This window comes from Aulostomus chinensis, chromosome 3, assembly GCF_037954235.1.
Source record: "Aulostomus chinensis isolate RoL2024-O1b breed Wild chromosome 3, RoL_Achi_v1.0, whole genome shotgun sequence".
NCBI lineage: Eukaryota > Metazoa > Chordata > Actinopteri > Syngnathiformes > Aulostomidae > Aulostomus > Aulostomus chinensis.
Window position 1 is genome coordinate 16,580,145 of NC_141322.1, and position 21,775 is coordinate 16,601,919.

Here is a 21,775-nt window from a genome sequence, read left to right on the forward strand (position 1 = left end):
ATTATTACAGTGCCTTATTTCCCTGTGGTATAATTGCAGAATATGCAGCGCATGAATTTTTACTGCCAGCACGCAGCAGGCCTGCAGGTGAGCCTATCAAACATCTGGTTGACTCCCTGGGTACCTGTGTCCCATAGTTAGCCCACAGTCTTCTATATGTGCTTGTAAGGGGAGACATATAGAATATAAGGGTTTATTCACCAAGCCATCTGTCCATTTTAATATGACCATAGGACATTTAAAAATACTTTTAATAACCACATGTAGTAATGTTGCAGGAGAGCCAGTTAAACTGTTTAAAACAGATGGACAGGGGACATTAAGGTGTCGTTATACAACAAATAGGTAACATGTGTTACCAGTGTGAGCGCCTAAATGTTATACGATATAGTAAAAAAGGTGGATTTTACTATTTGAATCCATATTAAAGTCACTATGCCCTTTCAAGAAAGATCAAAAGCTGAATGGAAATTCACAAACACTTGGTTTGACGAAGAAGTTACCCTTGGATCACATGAATAGAGGTTATCAAAATGAGCGACCCTTTCATGTAAAAATGATTTGTCAAATATCAGACGATTAAGTAAAATATAATTTTGAAGGACCTGCCTTCTTTTATCCAACGGTCAAGCACGTTTTGGGCGTTAAAGGATGACTTTTCAAGTTCCAACCATTCATCACAAATAGAGAAAACATTTCATTACAGTTCACATCTTAATTCAAACTCTTGAAAGACAGTCTGCTCAAACATATGCCAGTCAGGTGAAAATACACAGCTAAAATTGGCCGAGGAGAGAAATGGTCATCTATTGTTAATGTCCAAATGGATAATGCATAATGGTATACACCTAGATAGGAGTTTCATTTGCATATATATCTATATTTTCTTTCCTTAATGGGAAATGCAAATGTGCCATTTTGTGGTGAGTGTGTGTTTGGCAGCCTTCGTGTTGAATAAATGTGACTCTAGGGTATCCCCACGCACCTCGGCATATTAATCATCGTGACACGTTCACGACCCTTCTAATAAGACAGGGGCCACAGTGCACCCCCTCAAACATCCCATCCCAACCCAGCCCCACTCCCTCTTTGTCTCTCGGCCAGTCCCAAGGGACGGGAGAGGGTGGTGGGGGAGGCCGTGCTTGAGCTGCGAATGGAAGAGGGGGAGTGTGAAGTTAGACCCCCTCATTCAGGAGCCCTCCCTTGGGACAACGGCAGGCACAAGACTCCTATTAGGACTGAGCACAGTAGCCCCCCAGGAGCAACAAAAGACACCTCCTAATGCTCCCTGTTCTAGCTCAGTGAACACAGAAACATGTAACAGCACATAAACACACAACATACACAAGCTCTGAAGCGACTGTCCTGAGTCAAACCACTCAAGGCTCATTGTTTTTAGTGCCGGGCTTGTATGTGATTTTATTCTACGACTGTGGGACGTCTCCAGCAGGACGGGGGCAGAGGATGAAAAGAGCGAGCGTGCAGTGAACTGCAATAAGGTGGACAGCTGGACAGCAGGAAACATGCTGGGGTCTCACCGCTTGTGTGCATCCACACAACACACACACACACACACACACACACACACACACACACACACACACACACACACACACACACACACACACATTATTCACATTATCAAGGGACGTTACTGCTCTGCTTCCAAAAAGTTTTTACATGGAATTTTATTTACAATCAAGAGAAAAACAAAGATAGTAGATACATGTATTTGTGTTGCTGCTTTGGATGGATGCCAATCAATGAATGTTATACATGTGAATAAAATATTTTTGATTTTTTTGGAAATTTCTGCAATTACATGAAATGCCACTGGGAGATAATAGTTCAACTTGTTTTATCGCGCTAAAAAGGTTTTGCTAGCCACTAAGGACTCCCTTTATCATGTTTTAAGAAGTTAAAGTGCAGGCAGAGCAAGTTGCATTGTCAAAAGTGTCTCTGCTTTAATGAACTGTCATCAAGTAAGAAAAACAAAACTAAAATCTGACTGTTGTTAACTGGTGAAAGTTATATGCTCTTAGAAAATAATTTTGTGGGGATGTTTTTAATTTTTGTTTTCTTGTGACACTTGAACTGTTGCTCAGGGCTGTATTTGCTTCTTTTCATTGCATACAACATCCAGTCGATCTACTTTCAAACTGCAAAATGAGCTCTTTCGCTCGGTATCCTAATCCACACCGTTGGCCATAACATCTTTATATGAGGCCGCTGTAACTATGTTTTATTCATCCATCTTGGACCTTGTCTGACTGCTGCAACTTGACAATGTGTATTGCCTTGAATTTTGCCTCAGGTGAAGGCTTCAGCAGGGGAGTAGCACAGAAGTGATGGATGGAAAATTGAAGGAAGCGAGTAAACACTGGAACTCTTGATCTGAAGGCTGACTATAAATCACTATATCTGCTGATAATCTTTCTTCAAATAAAAAATAACAACCTTTTGGCTTACCTTGTTAGCAAAAATGTTGAGCAACACTTCTGATTCTATTAACCCTCGAGTGATCAGACTCTACTGATCAGTGAAACAAGCACAACTAACCAAACATAAGAAAAACTCTGCAGCAACGTATGCACATAAAACCTGAAGTAAAAAGCCCAAAAGCAAAATTCAGCTGACGTCATGTCATCTATCATCACCACGGCAAAAACAAACTGGATTTTCTTTCCTGACTTTGCTCATCTCATCGGTCTTGCGAAAAAAAATAACAGTCTAAAAGTTTAGGCTTGTCCAAACTTGTAAAAGAACTTAAGCTTTTCAAATTTCATCATTTGTTTTGATCCAGTTGAAAAGGATTAACAGACCTTTCATGGTTGATGTTGAAAACTTAGCTCACCCGGTCATGGTGGGTGGACCTGCTCTTGCAACGGTATCATTTCCTTTGAGTTGACAGATGTAAACATATCAAGCCTTTTGAGTTTCAGTACTTTTTCTTCATTACAGTGCCAGTTTGAGTTCACTATGTAAGCTCAATACCATATTACATGTGACTGTGATTTATCATCCATGTTAAAAAAAAAAATGGCTTCACTCATCATGTGATCTCTTTCAACAAGCTGCATATTCTAATTCAAAATCAGATTCAATGACTCGCTCAGGCAGAATCGTCCGCATCCGTTGTGTTTACCGTTTAATTCATTCAGTCCTCATTCACTGGTTGCAGAGGACACAGTAACAAAGAACAAGTTGGTGTGTGCAGCTTTGTGTTGAAACGCAAAAGTCTGATCTTTGTCATGTATGTTTGACAGGCTGACCTGGTATAAATCAAACATTTGGAAAAAAAAACAGGTTTCAAAATTATTTGTTCATTCAACTTCCGCAACACCTGTGATCCAGTTTCATGTTGTCACCTACCAAGACAGGAAAACAGAGACTGACAGAAGCAGTTACAACATCCAGCTCTTCAAAGACTATTTCAAACAACATGGTACGCTACTGTTGGAACATCCAGCCAATCACTTTGCAGAATATCTTTCCTCTCACACTTCAATCCATATGACACTGCAAACCCTTAGTCATCGTGGCAGACATGAAAGATCTTTCACTGGATCTTTTCTAACAAGCTGTCGCAAATGCAAACTAAAATACGGTGCAGTCCAGTTTCTCTCATCATTTGCTTTGTTTTATTTTGAATACATCAAGTAGTTTCACTCAGGTTTCACGGGACCAACTAGCAACACAATCCCTCACAGCAGTCCACAGAGGAGCAAAACACATTTCTATCATTGTGCAGAACTTCTGATGCTTCTCTCACATGATAATAAATCACCGTTCGTAGTTTTGCAGATGACACTTTCATTTACCTCACTCACCGAGAGACAACACTCTCACCCGCCCTGTTCGCCAGAGTGCCGAACAAATCAATGATGTGTCTTGACATCCTTGAACCGAAAACAAGCAAAAATGATCATTTTTCAACAGAAACAGGAAACAGTTGTGCACCAAACGTGGAAAGCCAACATCTTTGCATACGTAAGCTCCAACTGTTCCCAACTCAAAAATCAGGTTGGAACCTTAAAAAAGATGTACCCTTCACTTTCATCTATTTCAAATTTGATTTTGTTCTTTTCAATTTAAAGACTGTTGGACAGAAAATGGAATCGCGACGTGAATTAGATATTTCTGCCACTAAACGAGTTAAGGATCATCTTTAATTTATTCTCACACACTCACTGAGCACACCATCCTGTAGGCTGAGATATGACTTGCTATTTTGAAAATTTTCCCTACAAATGTTTTACAACACCTGACCTCACATTCGTGTTCAAAAAGGCTCAGTAAAGTAAACAGTATTTCTTCCTGGAAGCTAGCTCAATCAGCTAAAACATGTGAAATCGAGTAAAAGTTTTCCCTCAAGGCGTTAATGTGACACGATCGTGCCAACCTTCCTTCGAGGAAGAACTTTCCTCTGTACTGTCTTTGAAATTTATGAGCTTTACTTTATTAATGTACATTATATAAATCAAAGATGTCCCTACAGAATGATTGGACCATGTGGTTTCATAATGAACTTCCTGGGTTGATGTGGTGATAAATCCAGCCAGAGGACATTCTCCTTTGCTGCTGAAAAGAAGCTAATTAAACTTTCATGTATACAATCATGAGGTAATCTGCTGTTAATTGTGCTTCCCTCCAACACAGTGGCTCCCACACAGGATCCAACATTGTGCCCACACAGCATTTCCTTCGCTTAAATGCCTCTTAGATTTAATGGACTCTTCCATAAACTGATCTGCAGCTCCTTGCACACGACCACACAGAGCCTGAACGCATCCATCAACAATAATCCCCTCAATGATCTCCATTTTATCTTTTCACTCCCCTCCTCCTCCTCCTCCTCCTCCTCCTCCTCCTCCTCACTCATGTCCCTACACAGGGCTTAATTACTGTTGTGAAGTAATTATTTCCTTTATTAGTGAAACGTAACATCTGTTCCGTGTCTTTTTAAGTGTACCTATAAAACCCTTCCATGATTTCTGTCCCTTTAGGATAGGACTGAGCTGCTTGTTGCTCCCTGCGGACTGCCTCCTTGCTCCCCTCCACCCTCTTCTTACCCAGAGCAAGAGCCACGATGCACCTAACTCGATCTTTGAAATGCTTTAAAGAAGGATTTCAAAAGGGAAAGATGAGCTCGGAATCAGCAGATAATCATGTTATAAGGAGAAATATTTTCCTCCACAGCTGTCACTCCAACCTGACATTAATGCAGTCTCCTCTCCAACTTCTCAGTGTTGTATTTTTGGGTAAAACATGCATTAAATTCCAAAGCAACATATTCCCATATGCCAAGAGAAAAGGCCGGCTGCAGGGACTGGTACACAGGAGCGTGGGAATAGGGGAAGGAGGGTGGAGGGAGTGAGATTCCTGAGGTCCTGGGGAAATTTTGTCCCTGTATTAATAGACTTTGGTCCCTTTGAAATTTTATTAGCCACAAAGTTGACAGTACGTTGTGCAATTTCAACAGTCCGACTGACCCTTCTTAAGTTTTTACTTCTTTTTAAACAAACCAGTCATGCCCTATCATCCAAACAATTAAACACCAAAGTTTATCTTTCCCTTGGACCTGCTCAACTGATGCCACCAACTACACAAGAAGAACAAGTGTCATCGTCAAACTGAGACCTCCACGGAATGAATAAATCTATAAAAACCTCACATAGTCATCAACTTCCAGCAAACACTCGCCAGGGAGTTGAAGACAGTCCGGCTTCTGCCGCTCTGTCCTTTTAGCGCTCTCCCTCTTAATTTTTATGGTTCCTGCACCTTCAGGAAATGACCCTTTTATAGGGTCAACACTATAAAAGACTTGTTTTTTTGTGGGAGTGGTTAGTGGATGTGTGTGTGTGTGTGTGTGTTTGTGTGTGTGTGTGTGTGTATGTGTGTGTGTGTGTGTGTGTGTGTGTGTGTGTGTGTATGTGTGTGCGCGCCCGCGCGTGTGTGTGTGGTGGGGGATAAGTGTTCAAGTTACTACCGGTTCGTCTTTGCTGGCAAAGAAAGAGACCTGATGAGGTTAATAGTCTCCTCTTCAATATATCACATAGCTGTGAACTCTGTGACCCTTTCTGTCAATAGAACTTTTCTCGAGTGTGTGTGTGACTGCGTGTGAGTGTGTGTGTGTCTGTGTCTTAGCATCCTCATGTGTCCACACAAGTGTGCACATGTTTGAATTATAAATTCATGTATTTCTATGTGTACAGATGTGCCTCACCTTAACATAATTGCGTACTGATAATACAATTATGAAACGTTCTCCTGTTTGCAAGACAATAACTGGGTATAAGATAGTTTTACCAAGTGATGGACAGCTTTGAAAAAACTTTTGAGAGAAGCTGAATAGTCCAATGTGTCAAATTTGATGTGTTTACGCCAGATCGTTCGATTCTTCTGTTTTCACACAACATTTAAATGCCACTGAAATCAAATCAAAAACAAAAATCGAAGCTGAACTCTTCCTGGAGAATCTCAAAAATTAACTGCAACAGCATAGAAAACTACAACAAAAACTGTACACAAGGTAAGAAATAATGCAGAATGAAAGAATTGTCAAAGGTGCCGCATCTCTTTAAAACTTATGTGTTCTGGCAGTAGAGCAGCAAAGAAAGAAAGGAAGAATGAAAAGGTCACCGACGGTAGGTCTGGACTTAATGTCTTGAACAGGTGACAAATGGGGACTGGCGGGGTCAAATCCACTTTGCCTCAGGCGAAACAATCCCAACAACACACACACACACTTACACAGATAAATCAACCTACAACACAACAATTCAGCTGTCAGATTTTTCTTAATTCAAAAAAATCCACTCTCATTCAAAGCTACATCAGAAAAAAAAAAAGGATGCCAATTACAAACTGCTGCAAAAGTCATTAGCTGCATAACACACAGTATGGAGGGCGATGTTTTAAAGTGCCGCACTATGATATAAATAGCTGTACTTTTCCATGAAATTTCATAGTAATTAGAGACCAGGAAACATGGACCGTCTCCACCCCCACTGCAGCACCCACGTACCTTGAGTGAATACTAAGAAGCAACTCTGGCACAGGTCCAGTTCAGTATGTACTGTGTGAACCCACATGGCCCATCAAAGGCAGTGTGCACCACCGTGAAAGGGTGATTGGTTTCGAGGTGTGCAGGGAATAGTGTTTGAAGTCCTCCTTCTATTAGAGAGACAGAAAAGGCACTTTCAATCCTGTGGGATCACTAAGGCGCCACAGGCAAACGAGATGCACTCATTCTCTCAACTCTTCCATGAGTACCGGAGAAAAGCGGGGAAGGAGAGAGGGGGCTAAGGTTGGGGGGGTAGAGAGAGAGAGAGAGAGAGAGAAAGAGGGAGCAGATGATAAAAAACTGCAGCTGATGTAAAGAGATGAGGCAGACAAAACGGAGAGGAAGTGCTGTAACATGACAGATATACAGCAGGAACATCAGTCAGGCTCTTAGAAATCAGCCAACATCATGCATAATGAAGATGGCAAATCACTTTGCACCCTGCCAGTGTATATAAGAGCACACACACACACACACACACACACACACACACACACACACACACACACACACACACACACACACACAAAGACTTGGAAATATAGATAAGGTTACTTTTGATAAAATGTACTGAGGAGTTTGTTTCTATGCACAAGCACAGACTCGGAGAGTAATCAGAAAAGAAATGGTGGGCTAAAAATTCAATTGACATTTTAAAACTCCAGCAACTGATGTTTTTTCGTTGAATGAGCATAGAAACATCTATTCAGGTGAGGAGGGAGTACACCGGTCATCAACTACCAAATAAAACAGAAAGTTAACACATGGGGCCAAAAATCTCCTCCACACAGCATCTTTGTTCTCCCCAATGTAAAAAATAAAAGACGAAGAAAGAAAGAAAGAAAAAGGGGGGAAAAAAAGCCTGATTATTTGGAGTGTGTTTTATCCGCCTTGTGCAGAATATATTACGTGTGTAAATGTTGTTGAACCCCGCGATCCTCCAGGAAAAGGTCACACACTCCCCTCGACCCTAAGTGATTCTCTGTCTTTGTGTACTCGTGGTGAAAAAAAAACGAGCTGCGCCTATAAACTTCGCATTTAAAAGGCAAGTGCGGCCGAGGGGGGCCGCTGCATGAGGGGAACAATAGCAGCTTTTTGGACACACTTTTTCTCACTGCGATGAACAGCAGGGAAACCGGTAGAGGCTCCTATAAAAGACCGATAGAGCACAGCTGCCAGGGTTCAACAGTAATTTTACAAAATGTCTCCAAGGGGCCTGCCTGTGGTTTATCTGCGGATTTATGGGAAACTATAAGAGGGAGAGCAAATTGTTAATCAGAGAGCTTCACGACGTGATCATAACTGCAGAGTTTTGGGGTCTGCGTGCAAAATAAAACGTAACAATGCGGCTTTATCATTAATAATGCACTTGACATTCACACGTCTTTGTCACGCGTACTGCCTGTCATCTGAAAGTTTCATCTGACAACAGGAGGCGGACTTTGTTCAGCAGCTTGGTCCAAATATACAAGTGCAAAAGCACTCCATCATCGTTATACTCATCATTATCACCGTGAAAACAAAAGTTCATAAGGCCATATTGAAGCTGTCCGTCCAGACTGCAGATTATTGATTTATCAGCTTCTCGTTTAATCCCTATTTTGACAGCCGTGGCTAACAGCTGACCAGGGCCATTTGTCTGTTTTATCAGTCCGCACAGGGAAGACCCCCAGTCTCAACCTCAAAAAGTAGGCTAGGTCACTGACTGGAATGTCCACGCAGGCCCGAGTCACTTGTCACTCACAGGGTTTCTGATCCGCAATTACGCGCATGACGCATTTGGAGACAATATTGCGAGGTTGTAAAGTACTCACGCTCAGAGGCCATAGTGATCACGGACTCGGTGGTGGCGTGGTACTCATCCTCCTCCATAAACTCATCCTGGGACGACGCGTCTCCTTGGAAGTCGTGATGATCCAGAAGCTGCTGGAGCGGAGGCGCCTTTGGCAGCAGCTGATTCACCACCTCCCGGCTGATGTTGGGCGCCTGCTTTAGGCGTAACTTGCTCAGGATCTGTGACTTGATGGTCTCCAGTCTCAGCACTTTACTTTGCTCCCTCCAAACACAGGCGGAGCACTCGTGGGAACCGGCGTCCTCGTCCAGAAGAGACAGCCCGGCATCCGTGGGCGTCTCGCTGGCAGGAGGCAGCAGCAGATTGGGCTCATCGCTCCCCGACTGTCCCAGGGAGCAGAGCACCATCAAGCACAGCAAGAAGTTGTACCTCGACATTACGATGCGTGGACACCAGGCAATGCAACTTTTTTGTTTCTTTTGTTTATCTTTGTACTCACTTTATCCCGTTATATTCCCTCTCTCGGATGTGCGTCGCTCCTTGCCTTATCCTACAAGAAGCAGGGAGGCAGTGACATGCATCTATTCCAATACGATCACCCCGAAGTTGCCTTTTTTTTTTTTTTTTTGCAGGAGGAGCTTTTGCAATATGTCTTTTTAAAAAAAAGTGCGTTCCAGTGTTTCTCGTTTTTTTTTATTGAAAGTTACCAAATTATCTATGTGATGAATGCATAGCACGCTCACATGTAGTATAATGGCTGTTTTGGCGTCCTCTGTACAATTAAGTCCATGGAGGTGTGTGAGTGTTCAGAAGTGTCACTGAAAAATGTGCAAGTGCGGTCAAAAAGGGGCTCTTTATATATCACAGATGCCCGGTGTCGTAATCCGTCTCCATTGGCTAAGATTGCAACAAAAGGCTTTTAGGTCTGTCACCAAGTCAAGAGGGACAGAGCGAAGGGAGGGTGCGCGCACTGTTATGAGAGTATAACTCTTTTTACAGTGCATAAACAATTTCACATCCAACATATAGTCCAATCAGATCGGTGTGATAATAACTCAAACTGTGTTTATTATCCTGCAGCTGAAAAAAAAGAGCTTTCCTCCGGGATAATCTCCCACAGCAACTATCTGTGACTGAATGTGAATTAAAAAAACTAAAATAGAATCACCCCCACCCCACCAAAAAAACTTGATCTTCATTCGGGCCGATCAGATTATCCAGAAGTTACAGAGTGTTTGGGTTTTTTGTTTTTTTTTCTCCAAGCAGGACTCAAACTGAGCCCGTAAGTGTAGACCAGTTAAATAGTTAAACGTCATTTCTCTTCCAAAAAAAAAAAAAAATTCATCTAAAATGCTAAATTATAAACGCTCTATCATTTTGGCAGCGTATAACTATAAAATAAAGTGATGCTAATACTTTATGTGGCTGTGCAATGACAGCAGCAGCATTAACAGGTCTGCCTCGTGGTGTACTTAAAGTTTAAACTACGCAGATCGATGAGAGGCTTGCATCATGTATTACTGTCATGCATTTCTACGTTGTTGTTTTTTTCTCAGTGATTGTAAGTGGTTTATGCTGACAGGATTTTATGTGTTGCTCTTTATTGGGAAGTCCAACACGTGCAAACAGGCCAGGATCTCATCAAAGTGAAGCCCGACAACTAAGCAGAACCACATACTGTGTTCAAGACTGCACAGGTGCCTTATAAACGCTGTGGTATTTACTGAATACATTTACAAAAATAAGATCGAATAAAATAGACACTTGAGAGTTCCCCATGTGGCGCCACTGACTCACTAGTGTCCTCTGCTGGAGGAAAACACAGTTGCAGCTCATTTATCTTAAACGTGTTGCACTTCAACTCCCTCACTCCCTGGCTCTTGATTGAGAGTCTATGATGTATGTATTTCCTGAGCATGATGTCGAGCAATGCTTCCTCCTAAAAGTGTATTTTACCTTTCAAGTAATCAATGAAAGGTTTGCTTCAACTCCCAGATGCATTTTTATGTCTTTGTGACCCAGAATGCAGGAAGAGCCAGCCATGTATATTTAGCTTGAAGTTAACAATGACTGATGGTTAGCAACAGCTACAGCAACAAGAAAAGATAAAATGTTTAAAAAAAACATCAGATTATAAACCCAAATGCATTTCCTTTATAATCCATGACTTCATTGTAATCCACACACACTTTGTTTTGAGCTAAAAACGAATAATTGCCCTCTCTATTCGGCGCTCGTCCCTGACAGGATGGAGCACAACCAGCTGGAGCGTTCAGCTGAACCAACTCACTTGTGCTCACAGTAGACCAGGTGTTTGTGAAACATACAGTTGGCATGCAGTACAAAAAAATTAGCAATTTGTCATTTTTATTTTCACATTTGGTGGCACGGTGGTGCAGTGGTCGGCACTGCGGCCTCACAGCAAGAAGGTTCTGGGTTCAAGTCCCGGCTCCATCACATGATCTTTCTGTGTGGAGTCTCCATGTTCTCCCTGTTCCTGTGTGGGTTCTCTCTGGTACTCCAGCTTCCTCCCACAGTCCAAAGACATCAAGAGGGGACGAGGCTGATTGATACTCTAAATTGACTGTAGGTGTGACTGTGAGTGTGAATGGTTGTCTGTCTCTATGTGTTGGCCCTGTGATGGACTGGTGACCTGTCCAGGCTGAACCGTGCCTCTCGCCAGAAGGCCGCCGGGATAGGCTCCCCGCCCCCCTCCCCCCGTGACCCTTAACAGGATAAGTGAAGGAAAATGGACGGACGGACAGATGGATTTTCACATTTGCCAATGTGGTTATTCAGGGCTGTCTGTCTGTCTGTTAGGAGGAGGAAGCAAAAACAACCGGGCCAATGTTCACTTGGTGGATCCAGACAAATGTTATCAGATCTTTTGCGACAAAAAAGATTCACTTTTTTTTTACTTCATGACCATCCGAGGGACAGGAGTAACTTCCACTTGCCCAATAGACTTCAAGTGAGACTGAACTCTAGTTCACATATTTTTCAACACCTTGAGCAAAAAACTCATCTCTTCTCTCCTATGATATAAAAAAAAAAACTGGGGAGAAATAAGTTTTGGTTGTTGAATAGATTGTGTGTCTCTCACTTGGATCTTGTCTTCCTCAGTAACAACTAAGTAGTTATCATCACCATGGCAACATGTAACTGCAGTTGAAGCCCCCCAGCTTGTTGAAATCAACAGATCAGTCTGCTACTCTGATGTCTGAGGCCTTTAACAAACACTTAACTGGCACTTCATTTTGTTTCATTTGAACTTGTGCTATTGCTGGAACACGTGGTTCCATTATTTTGCTCTTTCAGTAATGAGCTAGGGTCCTGCCTGTCATTTTCATCTCAACTATGGAACCTGTTTACCTTTGTACAACCACCTCGCGGCTGGTCTTACACAAGTATGTTAAAACACAGCTTAACCCTGGAATACAAATATTGAATTTCACACAAGAATTGACTCCATAAGACAGCACCTTTAGTTCAAAGTCCCACTCCATTTTAAAACATATTTTACTTATTGTGACTTTCATTTAAGCTCTCCTGCACAACGATGTGGATTCAACTATAAAAGCCGTTTCCAACTGAATCTGCAGGATGGAAGGTTTAACTAGGCTTAACTTTACGCATGCACATACATGTCTGGTAAACAGGTTGGACTTCCATTGCCCAATAAGCTGCTGACACATGCGTGAAATGGAAACTTCATGTCTCCAGTGCACAAACACTTGAGGTGACGTTTCAGCGAGGTTGGTAGACACCGTCCCCGATGAGGAAGAAGGAGTTGAAGTACTTTTAGAATAGCATAAATCAGCTGATTCTAAATTTTGTGGATACACAAACAAACAATTAAAAAGACAACATTTGCTCTCCTCTTATTGTTGTTTTTGTCATTTAAACGTATTGAATATTGCCCGTGTGGAAATAAGGCGTGGCGAACTGATCTATTTTGATTAATTTATTACAGAAACAGGGTTAGATGAGACTTCATATATGACTTGATGTATGGTCAATATACCAAAATGTGGACAAGTTATTGCGAAGATAACATCGTATTTGGGTCCGTAGTCTGTATTCCTGGATATTAAATGTTCAGTTGTGTTCTGTAGGGGTTCTGTCACAAACCAGATGCGGACAAAAAGGCCAATTAAAGAGTAATTTTATCAAAAAACAAAAATCATAGGATCAAAACTCTAATTAAAGTTAGCGTGTGAAATCAGTGGTGTAAGCCAGCGCACGGGTGGAAGATGTACGGTGCAGTGCGGAATTATGCGACAAACCCAAGAGCAACGTGGTGTCTCATGAAGAGAGAGAACAACTGAGGGTTGTGAGGGTTTTTAAAGACGCTGGAACACAGGGCCCAGGTGTTGCCAGTGCTGCTGATGAGCCTCGGTCCCTCCCACCCCCAGGCACCAGAGAGCGGCAGCCGCAGAAGTAGCGAGACAGGACCGTCGCAGTACTTTGAAGAGAAATGAAGCAGCAAAAAAAAAAAAAAGTACATAAGATAAACTGGTTAAGCTAGACATCTTTTAAATGGAGGTTGCACGACTTGGGGGTAGCTCTTAGTATTTGAAAAGAAATGCCACCCAACGTGCAGAACCAAATATAAAAATTTGATTTCACTTTTCAAAATGATACATGTTCATTATTTGGTTGACTTTCTTCACATTTATCTAATTTGACACACATATAAGACAATCATTACTAATAGTTTCATGTGCAAAATTAAATCAAATGTTACATGTAAATACCACATCCAAATCTAAATGTTAACATTAACATTGATGATGATATAGATTTAACATTTAGATTTAGATTAAAAATGTAGGTTTAACATCTAGATTTAGTCTTAACATATGGGTTTAACATTTAACATTTAGGTATGGGTTGGATTTTGGAAATTTTGCTTTAGTTTTAACAAGCAGGTTTAACAATAAGCATTTGGGATTTAGATTTAACATTTCACTTTTGTCCACATGTGATAATATTTAAATAGGTTATGTCTTAAATGTCTTGCTTTTGAGTTGAATGTGAAGAAACTGAACTAAATGCGTAAGAAAAGTGTGTATGAGCCATAATCTGTATTGCCACTGGTGGATGTAGGAGAAAACTACACTCATGATGCTGTGCAGGCGAGTCCCCACATGTCCGCTCAGTCACTCAACCACCACAGTGGTTTATATATAAAACACATTAAAAAAAAATGGATGCAGTTAATTGTGCCTTTGCCCCTTGACCCCCGGTGTAGATTTAGCTTGCAAATTGAGGCTGTGAGTAACCAGCAGAGGGCAGCAGTGTACCTTGGCTACGTCAAGTCTGCGAAAATTACAAGATGAACAAAATTAAGCTCCATCCATCGTCGTCTTCCGCTTATTCCTTACTGGTACACGTTGCGGGGGGGCTGGAGCCTATCCCAGCATCTACGGGCGAGAGGCGGCGTTCACCCTGAACAGGTCGCCAGTTCATCGCAGAGCCAAAATACAGAGACGAACAACCATTCACACTCACATTCATACCTATGGTCAGTTTAGAGTATCAATCAGCCTCGTCCCCAAATTGCATGTCTTTGGACGGTGGGAGGAAGCCGGAGTACCTGGAGAGAACCCACGCAGGCACGGGGAGAACATGGAGACTCCACACAGAAAGATCCCGCGCCCGAGCCGGGACTCGAACCCACAACCTGCTTGCTGTGAGGCATCAGTGCTGACCACTGCACCACCGTGCCCCCAAAATTAAGAAATGGGATTTATTTCGATGAATTATTTGCAAAAATATTTAATTGATTTGGTGAAATGTCTTAGTCAACTGGCAGCTGTAAACAAATATGTATGGAGATGGAGTAACAAAAATAGCTAACTTTGATGTTCGAATTAAAACAATCATTCAGTGGGGCACCAGGTTATTTTCAAGTTTAACCTCCATGAAATACAACTAATGAAATAAATATGACTCACCGAAAAATACTGGGTGTTCCACGGTGTTCTCTACGAAGATAAAACTGACCACAAGTCACTTATTTTAACTTCCTGAGTCAAACATGACTGCTCTGGGAGTGTGGGCGGAGTGAGGGCGGCGGGGGAGACAGTTTGGTCCCTGATGCTTTCCGTAACTCACAGCCTGGGCGTCGTCGACGGTGCAATCATTGCTGCTGCTGCTGCTGCGTAGGAAACAAACAGCACTTCAATCTCGGAGGTGGCTCTTACATAAACAAAGCTGCACATATCAGAAAAATGCATTCAGTCACGCTGGACGGCAGTGGGTCTCCGAGGAAGCGGCCATTATCCCGGGGAATAAGCGAGGACGAGTCTCTCCGCAGCATTATAAAGGAGGTGAGCTGAGGCAAATCACGACGTCATCATTTGTTCAGGTTTAACCTTATGTCCGCGGTAAAGGTTCCGTTTCTGGTGCTTAACTTCAAATAGCTACGAAAATTTTAAAGCTTATTAATTTTTAATAACGGTTCTCTCGACCTGCTAGAGGTGTTTGAATCAAGCTTTAGCTCTTGCTAGCTAACTTAGCTAGCTAGCGTCCTGTGTTTGAGATGTCTGAGTGGTGCTCGGTCCTGTCTAAGATGTGTGTTTGTCTCCTTCTCAGTCTGAGACCTCATCCAGACGTCTGACACGAAGCGACAGCCGAGCAGGCACCCTGAAGAAGAGGAGTGACAGTCAGGTAGGAGCCAGATAACACCAACAGCTGCTGGAAATCACCAGTAGTGAACTTTAACCAAACCAGTGGAGTGATGATGACAGCGCCATGCTTATATGTCAGAAGCAAATGGTGCTGAGCTCGCAGCCCCTCCTCACCCCTGCTGGAGGACAGTCTAACCTAGGTTGTTGGATCATTCACATATGATTCACAATTTTGATGCATTTTGGTTCTTGAAGTGGTAATTCACTCAAATACCATCATTAATTACGTACTGTTGTATTCATGAATTCGTTAGTTTCCCCTGCATGACTCCAGACAATGTCATGGCATCCAATTTGTTGTTGGTAGCTGCTTGAAATAGTAGATTAACATCAGAAAAAATGTCCAAAATCACCCATTTACAAATTTTTGCATCTGTCATCCAGTACAATCCAAGTCTATTTTCTATTTTCTTCTTTTTTTTCCTTATTTTCATTGCATCACAAGCACTTACCTCTGATCTCAGGTCAGATTTGAGATAAATTCAGTCACACGGCGAGTGAAACCCGAGGCATTGTAGTTAGGCAGCTACTCTCAACAATGTGTTTGTGCCTTACTGAGCGAAAGAGTTTATAAAGAAGACTCAGTTTGTTCTGGATGACAGATTTGAAAGTTTGGAAAGGGACATTTTGTGTAGTTTTCCTGTTGTTTATCTTTACACTCCGGTAGCTTGCAGCTAATTATATGTGGCTGGCATTTTTTTTTGGCATTCACTAAAAAAGTCATGCAGGGGAAGAAAAAAAAAACTCAGAATAAATTCTTGCATCGAGTAATTGATAAATAAATGATCATATTGTCAAAGCTTAAAACACAATTGTCAACCAGCACCACTTACTCTTGCTTAGAAATCAATCCTTCCAGCAAATACACCATACTTTGTTATCGTTACTGTTAATCAACCTGTGAATTTTCCCCCCTCTTGGTTGGAAAAGAGGAAAGGAGGAGGGGCTTAAGATCTCCATTTTGATGCACCATTTCTTTCCTTGGCCTAGATAACCATATTCCTGCTGTTGTTCTAGCGGACGTCCCAGATATGTCCTCGGAGGCAGACACGCAGCTGTGACTTCCACAGCTGTTTTCCTGGAGCTACTGACTGTTGTTTCCACCTCATACTTTGCTGATCTAACTGCTATAAACATGTCCAAATAATGCAGAAGTAACGACATCGTGATTTCTACTAAGTGTGCTTTCTCAGGTCCACCTTTAAGACAACAGACAAACGGTCTGTGAAATGCTTGTTTGTTTTATGTGATGCAGTAGAAACCTTCTGTTACCAGCTCCCCCCTCATCGCTCTACTCCTCACCTGCATCCTCTGTGAGGCCTTGCTCGTTCTGAGAGGACGTTCATTGCTGTCGTTGCCATGGCGGGTCAGCCAGCCAGCTTTTCCAGTTAGCGGGTATAAAGATAAAACTGCTGTGCAGATGAAGTCAGCAAAAAAAAAAAGAAAAAACTTGGTATGAAAAAGTGGTTCTTGTAAAATACAAAGCCGAACACCTTGTACGAGTTTGTTTAGGGAAGATGCAGCTGAAGTAGGTCGATACGAGTGAAACTGTAAACAAGTTTGATGGAAGTGAGCAGAGGGAAAATGAAGAGAAGTCTCCATAACATTCTGTGACCCCCTCAGATTATGTTACCTGGTGAAGAATCTCACCTCGCAAATGTTTTTATTAAACGTAATCACAGCAAATGCGCTGCCTCTGCAGCTAACAGGTTTTAATGCCCGCGAGTCCGTGTGTGCTTGTGTTCTCCTGACTTCCACCGACATTCCTGTGATTGTCATTAATAATCTCCCCGAAACTACGGGATTCTACTTTTCCCATATTTGGTATCAGCTGCGACTGTAAAAACTCATGAATAATTTTCACTTGCAACAAAATGAAAGCCTGTTGTCAGATTCTATGAATCATTGCTGAGAAAAAAGAAGTTACAGATTTTTAAAAAAAAGAGCCTTTTTTTTAAAATCTTGGATTAAAAACCTGAAGGAGATGTTTTCTTTTACTGCAGACTTTTGGACTTGTAGTAGCAGCAGAAGCACAGCTGTTACCAATGATGGCTTCATCCAATTTAGGTGGTACTTAGCCAGCATACACAAAAATTATACTTGTTTTTTACCGCAGCACATATTTATAGCTCATCATTGTTTAATTCAATTACAGCTGTTGCACTATCCAACACCACAGTTCAGCAATATGCGGCTTTCATGAGCCTTGTAATGATTCAATTTGTGAGTGAAGTCTGTGGTAATTGTGGGGATATAATTTGTGTTATGTCATGTTTGTTTTATTTTAACTCCAGTATTATTTACAATTGAACTTTTAAGTATTCTCTTCTTGCAGCAGTCTGACCAGGACATCTTCATGGGACTCCCCGAAATGGTGACTATTTCTTACCTTCGCAGTTATCATGGGGGTTATTAGTAACACTTCTGCTGGGTCTAATGGCCGATGTCTGCAGTGATGAATAGTCCTGTACATATGGAGGGCTTGTCATGGTTTCAGATTGATGGTTGCCTCTGAGAGCTCGCTGAACACTCGCCCACCCACAGACGGGCATGCGCTCCTTTGATGTTTCCCACGCTGACTTGTTACTGTGTTTGTGGTGTAGCTGGAACTGCAGGCCAGCTATGACGAGGTGGTGCAGGAGCTGCGTGGGTTGGAGGTCGAGCGCGAGGCTCTGTTGTTCCAGGTGGACGTCCTGCAGGATACGCTGGAGGGTGTCGAGGAGCTGCTGGCTGAGGCCCAGAGGGAAGCTGGGCAGGCTAGTCTGGTGCGTCGAGGCCTCTCAAAAGCAACACCACTTCACTCACACACAAGCTGCTTTTCCTTTAGATTTTTTTTTTTCCTTCACAGGTTTTTTTCGTTTTTCATTTTTAGTCTTCTATGAATGTATTTACAGGACAAAAACGTGAAGTGGTTTTTTTCGTTTTACAAATAACAGTCAATGAAGTTAGCAATGCACTTATGAGTGAGAATTCTAACCCCCTCAGCGATAAAGAAAGTAAATAAAGAAGACAAAGACAGACAGGAGAGAATTTTTTTTAAAAAAGAGAAAACATTCTTGACAGCATAGGAAGTTTCTGTCTGATTCAAATGTGTTCATGATTGAATCAAGTTAAATCTCATGATGCTGATCTCAAGCTATCATGACAGTCATGGCTATCTTTGATTGTGCACCGTAAAGGATTTATTGTCAAAAGTATCACCAATATTCACCAGCTTAAGGACTAATATTAGATTTAGGTGGACAAACATCAGTGTGACTCTATAAAACACATTTTTTAGCTAAATTGCTTCAGTCAACAAACTACTTATGACCAAATTTCACACAAATGTCTGATAGCAGTGACTACAGTTGTGATACTCTGAATGAAAAGGTTTATTTTGGTGCTGCACTGGAAGGTTCTGCAAATACACTTTTCTGGACATTTGTCAGTGCCCTTTCAGTATTGTTTTGAGGGAAAAGTTCCCTTTTACTGAAAAAGAAACTTTAAACCTTTTGTGTCTCTGGATGAACACAGATTGGTCGGAGGAAGCCTCCAACCACAAGGCAGTAATTGCAGTTTATTTCTCCATTTGTAGGAACTAGAACGAGAGAGGGAGGCCAAGACCAGACTGGAAAGAATGGTCAGCGCTCTCATGCAGGAGGTGGAGAGGCTCAAAGAGGTAAGTGAGGATTTTAAACACCACCTCACGCTGTGCGTAAGTGAACCGCCGGGAGCTGAAAGAAAACATCATTACATCAGAGTGAGCACTTTGTGTTTGGAATCATTTGAATGTGCACTTGGCTTGTTAACAGAGTTGGATTTCTCTCTGCAGGAGAGGAATATCAGACCACCTGTTTTGGACGAACCAAGTCAAGGACACCAAACCCAGAATGATGCCAAGGAACTGAGTGGAGCTGCATACCGAGAAGAGAGAGACTCCCACAGCAGCGAAAGCAGCAGAGCACCACCAGCCTCTGAGGGGGTGGGGCTGGCCAGAGGGGCTGAGGAGGAGCCCAGTGTTCAGGTGAAGGTGCTGCGGATGGTCAGTAAGCCCCTGGGCCACGTGCCCTCTCTTGCACTGAACAACCCAGTGTCTGAAGACGGGGTGCACCGGCGGCCTTACACAGATGGCATAGAGGTCAGACGAGATCCGTCTCCAGACAGGAGCGACTCGGACAACATCAGTACCTATGAGGATGCGTCGGCGGAGACTCCGGACCGGGACAGGATCTTCCTGGGTCACACAGACAATGTGGAGCTGCCTGATGATTCAGTAGATAGAGAGGGAAGTGTGACGAGCAGTAGTGATGACAATGAGCCTCAAGAGCCCAAAAACCCTGACGCCTGCATTGTGTCTTAACTTTTTTTGCGTGTGTTATTTTGCACTGGGAAAAAGATCACTATTGATCATTTGATTGAATTCTTTGCTGTTGCAATCAAACACATCTGACAGTTAGAAACCTTTGAGGCCAACGGTTATAAACACACTGTAGTCTGCTAGAACTCAGGATTCAGGCGGTTTACTCGCTGAAATTCACTCATGACTACTTCATTTTATTTGCCAATCATATCTCTACAATGTGTCTTAAACTTGTGCTTTTATACGTGAGGAGACAGGGAAAATTGTCCACGCTGCGTTGGCTTTTTACCTCTTTGGTAATCTTTTAAGAAAGCTTGTTTACTCACAGCTGCCAGGACACAAAACAGAATTTAGCTGTATACAAAACACAGTGAGCTCCAGAAATATCTGGACATGTTGCTGTTGGGAGAGGTGGTTGTGAACATTGCTTTACTTGTTGCAGCAAGATGTCTTTCCAAACAAGACGTGCAGGTTGTGTGTCTGAGCTGTCCTCAGCTGTCGGGCTCACCGTAAACACCGAAACTGGTCATCAGTGGCAGTTTCTAATGAGGTCACGAGGGATTAATCTCACTAAGGGATTCTGTCTACCTACTTCCTGCCTGATTTTCACAGATTTTTGGGAAGTTGAATTGGCTGCATTTGCACTTTTATAAGTTCTTAAACGACATTCCCTTTACAACCAAACACGCCGGCGGGAAATCAACTTGGTTCTCGGGCTGCGTGGAAATACTGTATGTTTGCACATTTCTTGCTGATGTGTGTCTCTTCTGATGTCTGATTGCTGTACACTCTTTACGTTAAATTGTAAGGAATTACGATTTTTATGCTTATTTTCTACTACTATTTTATGCTCAAGGTAAGACATCATAGTTTGCATGAGCATCTATTAATGAATTTTTAAACCGCACATGAATAGAGTCTTTGTTTTTCGTACTTTTGCACGCAGTACTTTCACACATATTAAATTTTAGGTAATTTACTTGGGGAGTTTGTGTTTTAAAGGGATCCTCAATGTTTTGCTTTGAAATCATGCATCAATGTAAGGCACCACCATTTTATTTGTTTAATTCTTGCTCAATTAACCAGTAAGTGCTGTTTTGAGGGAAGGCATCATGTGGTTTTTCTTTTTTTTTAAATTTTCATGTCTCATGAAGTCTCAACAATGAATAAGTTTGGGGAAGTTTTTGTCTTGTTGGTGGAAGCCAAATTTTTACATTCGATTACTGTTTCATTTGTTTGTCTTTACTCTGTTGCCATGGTGATAGTTCACACGCTAATACTTGATTATCTGTTGTGCCGTCAGCCCGTTTCACCAGGCGTCAAGAAGCGGATGACTGTTTGTTGCTGTCTTTCCACAAAGTGCGTCAATGCATTAGTCATACACAGGTGCTGCAGAAGTAGCCAAACAATTCTGATGAAACCCCACAATCACTGGTTGATGATGGCGATGGTATTTACTTCCTGTCAGATAAAGGGATTTGCTATGTTGTAATGTACCACTATGTTTTAGAAAGTACTTTGTTTCACAATCCACAGGGGAAATTACTCCTCAAGATACTGGAGCTGTTTGGCTTTTTCAGCATGCAGCAGTTCATCGAGTGTGTGTGTGTGTGTGTGTGTGTGTGTGTGTGTGTGTGTGTGTGTGTGTGTGTGTGTGTGTGTGTGTGTGTGTGTGTGTGTGTGTGCACTTTTTATTTTACCGCCACAATGCAAAAAATATATTCTTACTGTTATGTCTTAAATATTTTTTGAATTGTCTAGAACTATGAAGTTAATATTAAGCTGTAACAGGAAATGACAAATTCAGCCCTTGTAACTGAAATTACTTTCCAGATAAAAATAAAATGCCTCAGTAACGCTCACATTGGCTGGAAACTTGT

At 42.0% G+C, this 21,775-nt stretch overlaps 2 protein-coding genes across 6 annotated transcripts in view; one reads left to right on the forward strand and one right to left on the reverse strand.

Annotated features, from left to right (window-relative positions):
• LOC147267907 (growth/differentiation factor 11-like) overlaps positions 1-15,390 on the reverse strand; it is a 27,905-nt gene extending 12,515 nt beyond the window's left edge. For 2 of the 3 annotated variants that reach the window (XM_086199017.1, XM_086199014.1), the window contains exon 1: positions 8,881-9,695. In XM_086199017.1, the coding sequence (XP_086055143.1) occupies positions 8,881-9,295 (415 nt within the window). In that variant the 5' untranslated portion in view covers positions 9,296-9,695. Of the gene's footprint in view, positions 1-8,880; positions 9,696-14,818 lie in introns of those variants that run through there. The other variant, XM_086199016.1, reaches the window with a different exon arrangement.
• Positions 14,966-21,594, forward strand: LOC147267908 (uncharacterized). 3 transcript variants are annotated; one of them, XM_086199018.1, is made up of 6 exons: positions 14,966-15,193; positions 15,459-15,533; positions 17,889-17,927; positions 18,157-18,318; positions 19,131-19,214; positions 19,368-21,594. In XM_086199018.1, exons 1-6 carry the CDS (start codon positions 15,095-15,097, stop codon positions 19,893-19,895), a joined length of 987 nt encoding a protein of 328 aa, XP_086055144.1. In that variant the 5' UTR covers positions 14,966-15,094; the 3' UTR covers positions 19,896-21,594. The 3 variants fall into 3 exon arrangements, with proteins under 3 accessions (XP_086055144.1, XP_086055145.1, XP_086055146.1); XM_086199019.1 differs by having other exon boundaries at positions 17,892-17,927; XM_086199020.1 differs by lacking the exon at positions 17,889-17,927.
• The last annotated feature ends 181 nt before the right edge of the window (positions 21,595-21,775 follow it).

Excerpts from the sequence above, each read along its gene's own strand:
- LOC147267908 (XM_086199018.1), top strand. The coding sequence starts at position 15,095 with ATGCATTCAGTCACGCTGGACGGCAGTGGGTCTCCGAGGAAGCGGCCA. Across the intron at positions 15,194-15,458 it reads TCCGCAGCATTATAAAGGAG|TCTGAGACCTCATCCAGACG; the intron begins GTGAGCTGAGGC and ends TCTCCTTCTCAG. Across the intron at positions 19,215-19,367 it reads AGGTGGAGAGGCTCAAAGAG|GAGAGGAATATCAGACCACC; the intron begins GTAAGTGAGGAT and ends TTCTCTCTGCAG.